At 43.8% G+C, this 13,909-nt stretch overlaps 1 protein-coding gene across 1 annotated transcript in view; it reads left to right on the forward strand.

Annotated features, from left to right (window-relative positions):
• The window catches only part of LOC308079077 (NACHT, LRR and PYD domains-containing protein 1-like), a gene marked incomplete at both ends in the record, with an annotated part of 57,576 nt that overhangs the window by 10,731 nt on the left and 32,936 nt on the right, over window positions 1-13,909 (forward strand). The window contains 3 exons of the mRNA XM_080420415.1: window positions 5,085-5,261; window positions 5,560-5,730; window positions 5,875-6,048. Coding sequence (XP_080276541.1) covers window positions 5,085-5,261; window positions 5,560-5,730; window positions 5,875-6,048 — 522 coding nt within the window. The remainder of the gene's footprint in view (window positions 1-5,084; window positions 5,262-5,559; window positions 5,731-5,874; window positions 6,049-13,909) is intronic.

The raw sequence follows: 13,909 nt of genomic DNA on the forward strand, positions 1-13,909 counted from the left end.
TAATGGGAGCATACTGGAAATAAAATTAACTCTTGGTAATATGTTCATATTTATGATGGATATTCGACTGCTTAATGACAGTTTTTGATTGAACCATCTGTCCAGGTCGTTGCAAACAGAGTGACGTAATGTTTTGTAATTGGCAGTGGCAATTCTGTCAATAGATGAAAAAATATTTATTCCTAGGTATTTAAATGTAGAGACCTGAGGTATTTCTGTTTGCAGTCCTGGACAGATAGATGCCTTACCTAGGGGTAAAAGAGCGCATTTCTTCAAATTAATTTTATAACCTGAAAAATTACTGTATGAAGAAAAGATTTCCATAATCTGTGGTAAGTCACATGGTGCATTCCCTAGGTATAGTAAAATATCATCTGCATACATAGATATATGATTGCAAATATTCCCCACCATTATCGGGGTTATTGTTTGTAACTGACGTATTTTCTGTGCTAATGGTTCGAGTGAAATCGCGAATAGGAGCGATGAGACCGGACAACCTTGGGGAGAACCTCTGCTAACTGAAAATAGGGATGATAAGTGGTTACCAGTCAGTACCTGAGCAAGTGGGTTTTTGTATAACGTTTTTAACATACTTAAAAATTGATTGCCAAAACCCATGCGCTTTAATGTAAACCACAGAAAGTTCCATTCCAAGCGGTCAAAAGCCTTGTCTCCATCAATCGATGCAACTGCCGGGGATAGAGGGGAATTAGCTGCGGAGGATATTATATGTAACAATCTTCTGACATTGTCAGTCGCTAGTCTGCTTTTTACAAAACCTGTTTGGTCAGGGTGCACTAATTTAGGAATGATGTCATCTAATCTGAGAGCTAAAGTTTTTGCGAATAATTTCTTGTCTGAGTTTAATAAGGATATTGGTCTATAACTTGCACAAAGTGTGGGGTCTTTACCAGATTTACATAGAAGTGATATGATGGCTGTCTTAACATCTCTGTTAAAAGAACCTTCCTGAAGAGCTTTATGGAACATATCAAGTATTAGAGGACCAAGTTCATCCCAAAATGTGAGATAGAATTCTGGCGGGATGCCGTCCAGTCCAGGTGATTTGCCCTTTTTCATTCGTTTTAATGAAAGGAGTATTTCCTCTGTTGTAATTTGAGTGTCGAGATTGTTTTTCTCCTCAGCTGACAGGGTTGGTAGCTCTAAATCCCTAAAAAATGAATTCATTCTTTCTGAAGAGTCATTAATTTCACTTTCATATAAAGTTTGATAATATTTTTCAAATTGTTTGTTAATTAATAAGGGGTCATGTAAAAGGGAGCCATCTTCTGCCTGTATTGAAGGTATATCTGCCAAACGGTCGTTATTGCGCAATTTACTAGCTAATAAAAAACTTGGTTTACTTCCATCGAGATAATGAGATTGTCTTGATCTGTGAATTAAAAACTCTGTCCTCTTTGCAATGATTCCATTTAACTGGACTTTAACCATTAATATTTCCCTATTTCTTTCGGCTGAGAATCTAGCATGTTGCTGGTGAATTAATAAAGCATAGGTTTGTTCCAGATTAGTGATTTCTTTTAGTCGTGCTCTATTTTGTGCTGATGCGAACGATATTGAATTATTCCTTATAAATCCCTTCGTGGCATCCCACAAAATCCGGACATCAGAAACAGAGTCTTTGTTAAAACGTAGGAATTCCTTCAGGGAGTTTCTAAACTGATCGCAAAATAAGGAATTCTGCAGAACAGTGGTGTTAAACCTCCATCGGGTTGCACGATTGGGGTTTTTATCGAGCATTATAGTGCATAAATTAGCATGGTGGTCAGATAATGACATATATACTATTTCTGCCTTGGAGGTCATGTGTGTTATTTTAGAAGAAACAAGCACAAAGTCAATTCTAGAGAAAGAACGGTGTCTTCCGGAGTAGTAGGTATAGTCCTTTTTATGAGGATTATACTTGCGCCATATATCTACAAGAGCATAATGGTGCATCAAATTTTTCACCGCACGGGTGCTTGGTGAATTAACATTGGTAGATGTTCTATCTATGCCTTCCATGGCTGCATTAAAGTCGGCTCCCAAAATTATTTGAAATTCATTCATTTCGTTAATGATAGAACACAGAGATGAAAAAAATAAGCCATCATATGTATTGGGCGCGTACACTGAAATAAATGCAATTTTTTCTCCATTAATAACTGTTTTTACATAAGCAATTCTTCCCTCTTGGTCTTTTCCCTTTTTAATAATGCTGATCTTAAGGTTTGACCGAAGTAGAATAATAACTCCTTTTGTTCTGTTTTTAGCTGCAGAAAAGGCTGCTACCTTAAAGTCAGCATAGTTAAATTTACAGATATCTTGGTATAGCAGATGTGTTTCCTGCAATAGTGCAATATCTACAGCCTTTTCTCTTAAAATGTCCAAGCATCCACGGCGTTTTTTACCATCGTTGATGCCCTGAACATTCCACGAGAATACATTCAATCTAACCATAATTCGTATTTATGATAGTATTTAAACAGGTAATATTCAAAGTAGGTAAGAGCACAACAATAGTCATGATAGAAAAAAGAACAAAACGAGGTGAATATAAGAACATTTTTAAATTGCTAAACAAAAACCAGCTCAAAGTAAAAAAACAATGAAAAAATAAATCCCCAATCCATTCACTGTTCAACCTGCCCTCCCCGTTTCCCTCCCTCCCTCCTAACCCCGAATAGGACAAATAAGCTGCTATTTTAAGAGCAGAAAATATATTGCAAAGATAAATTATTGTCCTGCATTGACTCTTATAACTCCGCCTCATCTATGCGGAGGTGCAACACGTCAGTAGTGAGAACGGGAAGCGCTTTTCCGCACCGCTTCATTAATTAATTGAATGATTCCCCACATTAACCATATTACATTTAAGTATATATAAAAATATTCGTTTACTGAGTAGTTATGGCGTAATGGCCTGCTAAATGCAGTTTCAAGGGGGAACATCATTACAAAAAGAAAAAGAAAGAAATTTAAACATTATAATTTAGGTGTGTCTGTCATACCCAGTTAGCTGTGTGGATTCATTTATTTAGGTCCCTGGCCGGATTGTTCAGTTGGGTTGTTTAGCAAGGGTTTCACCTGCTGCTCATAGAACTCCATCGCCTCCGTTGCTGTAGCAAAGGAGTGTGTTTTGTCGTTGAAGGTTACCAGTAGTTTAACGGCAGGGAAGGCGACGCCATTTCTCAGGTTGGCTGATGCTAGAAGAGCCCTTACGTCCCTTTGGGCTTGTTGTTCTGTAAAGTTTCTTGTAAAATGTTGGTTGTTGTGGGTTGCGTTTTTTTGGGGCTTGTTTCTAGCTTAGGCTTGCTGCAAAAATTAGCATAGGTTTTAATTGCTCATGTGGCCTAAGTTGCTTATTTTTGGCTTGTTTTCATTGACCTGGTTGCTTATTTCTCTCGCAAAATCTGGCAACACTGAGGGCTGCTTGGTGCTGCTCTGCCGAAACAGCGTCTAATCAGCATAACCGATGATATTTCTAAATGTGATTAATCCGTTCTCAAATCTTAACGGCTCGTGTGCTGACTGTCATGTTCATTTCAGCACGGCTAGAGAGTCTATTTCAAACAATTGCTTGGTCAGAAGAACTACCTGTAGTATAAATATAAATTTCACTCCACTTTTGTCTTTTTTTTTCTTTTTTGGGAGACTCCACTGCGTACCACCAGAGGGGGGCTCGTACCACAGGTTGAGAACCACTGCTCTAGGCTTTATGCCCTCATGTTTTGTTACAGCTTTTTTAGATGATAGTTTTATGCAAATGTTTATTGTAGCACTTTGAGATTTTTACAAATTTAACGTGATTGTAAATAAAATTAATTATTATTATTATTATTATCATTATTATTATTAAGGTTTGCGAGACTGGCCTATTCTCCACAAAATGCCACTAATCATGAACCCAAGGCGTGAAACTGTCCAAGCACATTCTATTCTTCACTATAACTCTTGGGGCCCTATCTTGCGCCCTGTGCTATCCCTTGGCACTACATGCTAGCCACTACCTGTTAATTATGCACAAGGCAGCTGGCACTGTCCCCAAATGGGATCTTACGGACGCGGGTACCCTCTATACATTATGCCGACTCTGTTATTTGCGCTATTCCAAATCCGTTTAGTTGTTTATTGGGATGCATGCAAAGATCCCAGAGCTGCAACTCAGACGTATTCCTTAATTAATCCAATGAAATCAAATTTGAGTTTACCGCAGTGTCTTCTTGCCAAGACATAGAGTGTTTTTTTCACTCTCTCTTTAATATGCAAGAGTCACACAACATGCAGAGGTCTTCCTTGCTCCTAATTCTCAACAAATCTCCGTGATTCTAATTGTCCTATATTCACACTCAATGACTTGAGTTTAGAAACACAACTTTGCATTCTCTCCTTATGTTCTGTAAATTGTGATAAAATAAGTGAGGTTTTCAACATAGCTGACAGCTGACATGCTGACAGCTCAGCTGAAACAAAGCATAGCGACAAAGGGAGGCATGTCTCACCTTGGCTCATGCGAGCTACAACCATTCACAATCAGCCTTGGAGCTTACATAACTGAATACCTAGAATGAGTAACCACTGTGTTTTCACATTCAGGGTGTTATTTCTTTAATCACAATAATTCTATAAGGTGTACTTCCTAAACTATTGGGTCACTCTAAACAAGTAATTCAACATTTTAGAGCTATGATTCTCTACTTTCATATGAAATGCAAAGAAATACAACTTTTTGAATACTCCTTTCTTTGTGGTATTGTATCACATTTACACAGAAAGAGCAGACATTTACACAAACATGGGTATTATGACACTTTCATAACAGAAGTAAAAGCAACTGTAGTTGGTATTAGCACATACTATGTTCACATGTTTTTGTATCATAGCATAATAGGTAGCACAAAGGGTTTTGTGCCAAAGGAAGAATATCTCCTGTAAAGAGTTGACTGACATCTCCGACTCCTGTGTTCATGCTGACACCCCAGGGAGAATACACCTTCCTAATACATGTTATGTAATAGTGTTGTAGTGTGATGCTGTATCAAATGTTATGGACTGTTTTTCCCTTCCATCTCTATTTACAGACTTGTTGGTGCCAACCTCCAACTGACACAATACGAAGTTGTGGCCTCAGCTCTCAGCTCTAATCCCTCCCATCTGATAGAGCTCGACCTGAGTAACAACAACCTACAGGGTTTAGGATGTCTGGAGCGCATTGTTGCTGGATTGAAGAGTCCAAATTGTAGACTGCAGATTCTCAGGTCAGTTGTCCTGCATCTGCAGAGTAACAATGCAACAGGATTTCTTAAACAATGTCCATTGAAAATGAAACATTGACATATTTATAAAATGTCTAAGCAGCCATCAGAGCTATCCTCACCTATCCCCAAATCCCAATATGTATTAATCCTGATATATGCTATTGGCTGTTTTGATATTAGTTGATTTTTTTATAAAACATCAGATTGTGACATCACCAAATTAATTTAAATACTCTTTTCACCATTAGATGTCAGACTTTTAACACATTACATGCATTTCCTTTCGGTTTGTCTCCAGGCTGAGAGGCTGTAACCTCTCAGAGAAATCCTGCGAAGAGATCAGCTCAATTCTCAGGTCTAACTCCTGTCTGAGGGAATTGGACCTAGGTTTTAACAACTTACTGGATTCAGGACTGAAGTTTATTTGTGATGGACTGAAAAGTCACAACTGTATACTACAGACTCTTGGGTGAATAATAGTTTTAATTCAAATAGATTTTGCAATCATTTCCATTTAAATCATTTCCATTTCCGTACATTAAATGTTTTCTCTCTGTGTTGATCTCTACTTGAACACCATTAGCAGTTTGGTGAAGTCTTAATTTCTCTTTAGGTTGTCACATTGTCTAATCTCAGAGGAAGGCTGTTGTTCTCTGGCTTCAGCTCTGAGTTACAACCCCCACCATCTGAAACATCTGAACCTGAGCTTCAACCACCCAGGAGGTTCTGGACTGACACTGCCTTCTGGTGGACAGGATAATCCACAATGGGCACTAGAGACTCTTAAGTAAGTAGACTTAAACTGTGTCCATAGAACTCAACCCATATGTAGCTGCTGAAAAGCTAAACTACTGTACCAAGGCAAACTGTCTTGCTAACAAGCGCAAAACCCCTCTTCAAATCCCACCAGAGATTGTCTACGTGCTCCAAGTCTGGAAACTGATAGCCAATCTAGAATGTTCCAAGACCTGCTCTGAAACCAAGCCTTACAGTTGGAAGCCTAGTTTGGAAGTTCACATTTAAAGGAACAGGGGCTACACTACCTGGAGGAAAGAGGAAGCTAACCGCTCGCTCAGCGGTGCCTCTCATGGCTCAAGTCCTCTTCAGACGGCTCGCCTCTGTCGTTTTAACTGTTTTTTTTAGCTGAGCCGCCACCCTTTTACGTCTTGGGTTTGAGAACGGCACATTCCAGGAGTGCGGAAGTGACCAGGACGGCGTCAAATATCGTGAAGGGGACCCCAGTGACATGAAATGTTTGCCGTTTAGTTTCATTAATCCCTTGAAGTCACTATAGTAATATTTGGGAGTTAGAATATGTTGCTCCTCCTGTCACCTATTAGTATCGATTGTCTGGCTATGCAAAACTACTCGCAGTCTGACAATCAGCCTGATAAGCAGTTTCTGGCCATCATTTTCTTTACTCGAGTACCTAAAAACAACCAGAGATTGACCAACGTGCTGCACAGAAAGAACACATCAAAATATGCATGTACCAATATACATACAGTATACCCACATGAGCACAAGACATACATAATCATAATAATACGTTGTATTTGTATTGCACTTTACATTTGAAACAAACCTGTTTCCATTCGAAACAAAAAGTACTACAGTACAGAATACAAACATTTGCATAAAACCATTAAAAAAAATTGAGGATCTTAAAAAATGTATTAAAAAAAGCAAGGGGTTGTCTTCTCCTCCGCGTCATCAGTGCCCATACCCTAGGTAGGGTTGGCGAAAGGGCCTTTCTGTGTGGAGTTTGCATGTTTTCCCCGTGTCCCCTAGGGTAGGTACCCTCACAAAAACATGCAGTAATCCTGGTCTCTATACTGCCTCCCCCTGGTCAGACGCGCGCGCCTGATGGAGGGGAAAGGAACTGGTGGGAATAACGTGTTCCTTCGTACGCGCTACGTCCTACCGGGGATACTCCCCTCCGTCGGGTGATAAGAAGGCTTGTTAGCCCTCATGCTGCATGAGGGCTAACAAGCCTTCCTATCTTACTCATGCCTCCTTCAATGCATGAGTCATGCATTGAAGGAGGCATGAGTTCAGCTCTGGGCTCTCCCTATGTTGGCAGAGGGAGTTTAGCGCCCAGGATTACTTAGACAATTGGCACTGGGTGAAAAAATGGGGTTACAAAATATAAATGGGGTTACAAAAATAAAAATTTGCAAAGAAAAAAGCAAGGGGTTAAAACATGAATAGCTAACCGAATGCTTTATTAAAAAGGAGAGTCTGTAGTCCTCTCTTAAATGTATCGACAGACTGTGGAGCTCTTAGCTGGTCCGGGAGTGAGTTCCACAGTAGAGGGGCAGCTGAGCTTAACGCTCAGTCACCCATGGTGCGGAGCTTGGTAGGGGGGACTTGGAGCCGGTTAGTGTTTCCAGAGCGGAGGCTGCGAGTGGAGGCCTGTGGCTTGAGCAGTTCCTTAAGGTAAGGGTAACCCACCATTACCGTGGATGCATTGTTGGGTTAACTCATTCACTGCCAGGGGGGAGGGGGGGGGGGGTTCGACTAGAATCTAGTCGAATCTAGTGACTAGATGGCCCTGTGGTCAAACAGATCCAGGAGATCATGTCATCGAAAGATCCCCCCCCCCATCCACTTTTGCAATGGTGTTTGATGTGGGTCGCAGAGTTGAGGTAGGGGTCCATTCTAACACCCAGGTTGGTGATGACAGATGAATTTTTATGTAGAGTTGTGTGTCATCAGCATAGCAATGGAAAGATATTCCATTCCTGCTGATGAGATGGCCGAGGGGGGGGGCATATACAGAGTGAAGAGGGTGGGCCTAGTACAGATCCTTGGGGGACACCACAGGTGACGGGTTGGGTCCGGGATTTAGCACCTCCCAAGGAGACGCACTCGGTTCTTCCGGATAGGTAGGACCGAAAACAGTCCAGGGTAGAGTCACAAAGTCCGATGGTGCTGGAGGCGGTTTAGGAGGATGGTGTGATCGACTGTGTCGAAGGCTGCAGTGAGATCCAGGAGGATGAGGAAGGAAGGGGAGCCGGCGCCAGCTGCCATGAGTATGTCGTTTGTGACCCTGAACAGTGCTGTTTTAGTGCTGTGGGTGGAGCGGAAGCCGTTTAGGTGGTCTTGCAGTTGGGTGGCGACTACGTTCTCCAACACATTGGAGAGGAATGGGGAGGTTGGAGATGGGCCTGTAGTTGGCATGGACATCCGGGTCTAGGGTGGGTTTTTCAAGGGGCTTATGGCTTGGATGTGGTCCAGGGTGCAGGTGGAAGGCTTCATCGGACTGATGGTGTCCTCAACCTCTTGCTGTGTGGTGGGAGAAAAGCAGCAGAGAGGCTCGGAAGCCCCAGGTTATGGGACGACAGTCGGGGCAGATGGAGGGGCCGGAGAGGGAGGAATGTGTTTAAGGTTTCTGAAGTGGTACTGGGGTTTGGTGTGGGGAGGAAATGGCAGTTCCATGGAAATTACCTTGTGGTCGAACACTCCCAATTCATAGGCTACCAGATTGCTAATAGGGGCGGAGTCGTGATGACCAGGTCTAATGTGTGCCCCTTCGTGTGTGTGGGGACTTGGACGTGTTGTGTAAGGTTGAGACAGTCCAGTAGTTGTAGAAACTCAGATGCGAAGGGGAGGAAGGGTTATCAACCTGGATGTTCACGTCACCGAGGATTGTGACATTGGCAGATGTAGTGCAGAGTGATGTGAGAAGGTCATGTATTTCCGAGATAAAAACTGAATTTGGTTTGAGTTTTGTGTGGATGGTAGATGAGTAGTATTGTCATTTGGAAATGTGGTTCACATTTAATTGCAAGTCATCCAAATGAGGATGGTGAAGGGAGGGGGAGGGGGAAAAAAATGCAAACCGCCACCCATCCGACCAGTGCTGCGAGCTTTCTGAATGTAACTATAGCTGGGAGGACAGGCTTTATTCAGGGTTTAATAAACCTCAGGCTGGTGCCAGGTCTCCGTAAGTTACATGAGGTCTAAGCCCTTGTCCAGAATATGGTCATTGATGAGTGATGATTTAAGTTTGAGGGATTGTGTGTTGAAAATTCTAATTTTACTGTTGGTGAAGTGATGAATGTCAGTAGAGGTCAAAGTACACTGACATCCACTCCACATTTTCCATTCTGCTGCTTGGTCTGTAGTGCTCTTGCGGTGTTTCCAGTGCTACAAGCTCCAGAAGCGGCAGCGTTCTGATGATGTAGGACAGTTGCGACGGGTGCGCTCAGCTGAGCAGATGGATGGGATGTAGTGACCAGGCTGAGAATATACAAACTGTCGACGGGTGCTTCTGTGAATATAACGTGGTCGGCGAAGAAGTCGTAGTTGTTTGATGACTGAAACACATGCTGGAAGGGTGTGATTATTAAGTTCCAGTGAGATGGAATATTTCGGCATCATGCCGGTCAGGCAGATAATCAGTAAATCCTGTTGTTAGCTGTTAGCCAGGCTAACCGGAGTGCGCTGGGGCGCTGCTAGCTGGCAGCCAGCTAGCTGTGGAGGTAGCGGTCCCAGGCAACGAAGCCCAACCGCACTGGGGACAAGGGCTGCCCGGGATTGAACCTCACAGTAGCGCTGGCTTGTGGTGGAAGTAATCCAAGCCGGAAAAAGTGGAGGAATGGAACAGTAGCTTCGCTGCAGCTATTAGCCACTTGTTGGTTGTGGGGAGGCTAGCTGACAGCTGTCTTGGCTGTGGAGGTTGCAGTCCCAGGTGACGAGGCCTAACTGCTCCGGGGCTGGGGGAAAGATCCTCACAGTAGCGCTGGACAGGGATAGGAACGTCCGAGCAGTGTGGCTGCCGACAGCGGGACGCTGACCCGTCGACAGCCGATGTAGGAGAATGACAAGTAAGCTAAATCAGCCGCACAGAGACTCTCCAACTTGTAGATTATTATTAAGTTCCAGTGAGATGGAATATTTCGGCATCATGCCGGTCAGGCAGATAATCAGTAAATCCTGTTGTTAGCTGTTAGCCAGGCTAACCGGAGTGCGCTGGGGCGCTGCTAGCTGGCAGCCAGCTAGCTGTGGAGGTAGCGGTCCCAGGCAACGAAGCCCAACCGCACTGGGGACAAGGGCTGCCCGGGATTGAACCTCACAGTAGCGCTGGCTTGTGGTGGAAGTAATCCAAGCCGGAAAAAGTGGAGGAATGGAACAGTAGCTTCGCTGCAGCTATTAGCCACTTGTTGGTTGTGGGGAGGCTAGCTGACAGCTGTCTTGGCTGTGGAGGTTGCAGTCCCAGGTGACGAGGCCTAACTGCTCCGGGGCTGGGGGAAAGATCCTCACAGTAGCGCTGGACAGGGATAGGAACGTCCGAGCAGTGTGGCTGCCGACAGCGGGACGCTGACCCGTCGACAGCCGATGTAGGAGAATGACAAGTAAGCTAAATCAGCCGCACAGAGACTCTCCAACTTGTAGACAACTTGCAGCATCAGCGATGTGAAGAAATAGCTTGCTGGTGTGCAAAAAAGTTACCAAAAAATAAATAAAAAACTAGCCCTAGACTAGTTCCGGTGAAGAAGTGGCGAACAGCCAGCGCCAGCGTCCTCTCCCCCTTCTCTGTTCAAGGTCTCAAAGTTTTCAGTCACCATAACTGATTTCAATTCATACATGAGACATGAAAGCAATAAAAAAGCATGAGTAAGGGTTTAGAAGCCTCAATGGACTGTGTCGATCTAATGTGAAGAGACCGGCTGTTCAAGAGCCTTGGGGCAGCAGCAACAAAAGTGTTGTCACCCCTGCATGTTTGTCTGGTTTTGGGTACGTCAGCAGATCTCATAGCTCTCATAGCTTTGACCGGGGTATAGGGCTGCAATAGTTCACAAAGATAAGCCAGTGCCTGCCCGTGAAATGATTTAAAAATAAATAAAGGAACCTGAAAACCTATTCTAAAACTTAACAGGGAGTCAATGAATTTATTTAGGGGATATGAGATGTCATGTGTCCCTTCCTCACGGAGAAGGCAGCCCAGGTGCTCATCCAGGCTCTTGTCATCTCCCGCCTGGACTACTGCAACTCCCTCCTTGCTGGTGCTCCGGCATCTGCCATCAGATCTCTGGAGCTTGTTCAGAAAGCTGCGGCTCGTCTGGTGTTCAACCGCCCCAAGTTCTCCCACACAACTATCCTTCTCCGTTCTCTACACTGGCTCCCCGTAGCGGCTCGCATCCAGTTTAAAACCCTGGTGCTAGCCTATAGGGCAGTGAAAGGAACAGCTCCTCCTTACCTCCGGGCTATGGTCGATGCTTACACCCCTGCCCGACCACTTCGGTCTGCCACCTCGGGGCGACTGATTGCCTCGTCACTCAAGGGTCCTTCTGGCCGATCTACACGGTCACAACTTTTTCCGGTTCTAGCCCCACAGTGGTGGAATGAACTCCCCACTGATGTCAGGACAGCAGAGTCACTTGCCCATCTTTCGCTGCAGGCTGAAAACCCACCTCTTCAGGAAACACTACCCTTCCTCTTCGCCTTGCCTACTTGTTGTTAGTTGTACGAACTCTTGTTTTATTGTTGTATTGTTTTATTGTATCTTGTTTAGTCGATACACTTATTTGTTTTAGCTCTTGCTCATTTGATTTGGCTATTTGTCTCATCTGTTTAAGAAAGTAGGTAGCTGATTGCACTTTTACCTTAGGGCTAGGTATACTCTTGGTTGCTTGTTTTTGCAGAAAATACACTTAAGACTTCTGGTGATTAGTAGTTTCGTTCCCTACCTATGTTGAATGCAATTATTGTAAGTCGCTTTGGATAAAAGTGTCTGCTAAATGACTGTAATGTAATGTAATGTGTGCGTCTTTACGCACTTGGTTAAGACGTAGGCCTACAGTAGCCCTAGTTACTTGTTGGCCTACCTACGGTACGTCCCTAGCTGCGCTGCCATGCAGCGTGTCACTCTTAAAGGAGAAATCCGTTCATTTTAAGTGTTATCTTTGATGTGTCGTTACTCACCTACCGACGTAGAAAGTGGCGTTGTTTTTTTCCAGCGATTCCCCTGTCATTTTTTCGACCCCCTCCGTTGGCATAATGGGAGCGCGTGGCTAAGGGAAATTCGTCTATTATAACCGATGCAAAGTTATTTTTTTCTCTACAACTACTCATTTTACAGTCTCATGATACTCAAACATGCACTGAAAGTTCCTGAGAGGCTAATGCTAATGCCGAACGAGCTAACGCTGGTTGCTTGTTTCTCTCCCAGAACCTGGCAACTCGGTGTTGCCAGGGAGACCATAGTCCTGACCGGTCGGACTATGGGGGTAGGTCGGACCAGCGGGCAGTCCCCCAGATCTCCGTGGCCACGACTTAAAAAATAAATTGACATTATGGCCACGTCGGGGCTCCGTAGTGTTTCAGTGATAAATGTAAATATTAATTAATATGGCTTGCAAATCCCGCGCTCAGCCAGAGAACAATGTTCTTTGAAACTCCTATTCAAACTCCTGACCACAGTCCATAATTGCAAAATACAGAATATTTAGCAAGGAACATGTTAGGGCTTGTGAGTGTACCCAAGTGCACAGCAAAGAGGAGGTGTGACATTGGTGAAGCCCAAATGCATATACAGTACGTAAGCAAAAAGGATTGCTGGAGTGGTGCGGGCTCCGCTGGCTGCCACAACTCGGCTCAGGATTCAGGGTACTGGAGAGAAGAGGAGAAGTTGGGTCAGGGAAAATAATCACAGAGGAAAGACAAGAAGGATGCGTTCCTCAGAGCGCAACCTGTCCCCGCCAGGACAGGTTGCCTACCCAGGGCTGTGTTGCAAGCTGTTATAGCACCACCATGAGGACAATTTAAAATAATGGGGGTGGAGCTTCTTCCTTGGCCTACTAGGAGTGTGCTTGCAAAGTTTCACGTGTATTGGATGCTGTATTCATGATTTGCTAAATTTTGTGAAAACAGGCCCCTCCTGAAAACGTTGAAAGCCGATCAGAACGGAATCTGAAAAGTTTGACAGATGCATCTTGATCACGTGACCACAGAGATAATATGTACTGATTTGTGTCAGTTTTGGAAAGATCTACAACAAAAACTGTGTTTTGAAGAAAACGCAAAATGGCATAAGATATTGTCAGGCATCCAGAGGGTAAAAAAGTGTACGACCTATAGTTCAGGAGTTGTATACAAAAATATGAATTGGAGTCACCATGAGGCCAATTAGAAAGACATGGTGCAGATGTTCTTCCTTGACCTACTGGGAATGTGTGTGCAAAGTTTCACAACAATCAGTCCATTGATTGATTGAATACTTTATCAGAATGCAAACAGCGCGGGTACAGTCATACATTTGGGCTAAAAGGATAACACAAAAAAGTCCTGAGGATGTTTCCATTGTGGTCCTATGTATTCAATGAGTGTTATCATCCTGACCTCCAAGATGGCGGCATGAATGTTACACGCTCTGCTAGGTTTTATGTTTTTATGTTTCTAAGTCATCTTTGCATCATGAATTTTATTGTTGCTCCTTTTTAGTGATATTTTAAACACAGTTCGTTGTTATCGTGATATTCTGGGATTTTTTTTAGCAATAGTTTATGAAATAGTGGATTGTCTACCTCTGAGAAGCCTGTCCCTCAATCCGCCTGGTGTCTCTGCCGGCTTTACCCGGTGTACGACGCTACATCTCATCCGAGGGGCTGTGTCTGTGAGGCCAGGGTGTCCCCCGGACGGTC

Source organism: Gymnoscopelus braueri, assembly GCF_963280865.1.
Source record: "Gymnoscopelus braueri genome assembly, chromosome: 22".
NCBI lineage: Eukaryota > Metazoa > Chordata > Actinopteri > Myctophiformes > Myctophidae > Gymnoscopelus > Gymnoscopelus braueri.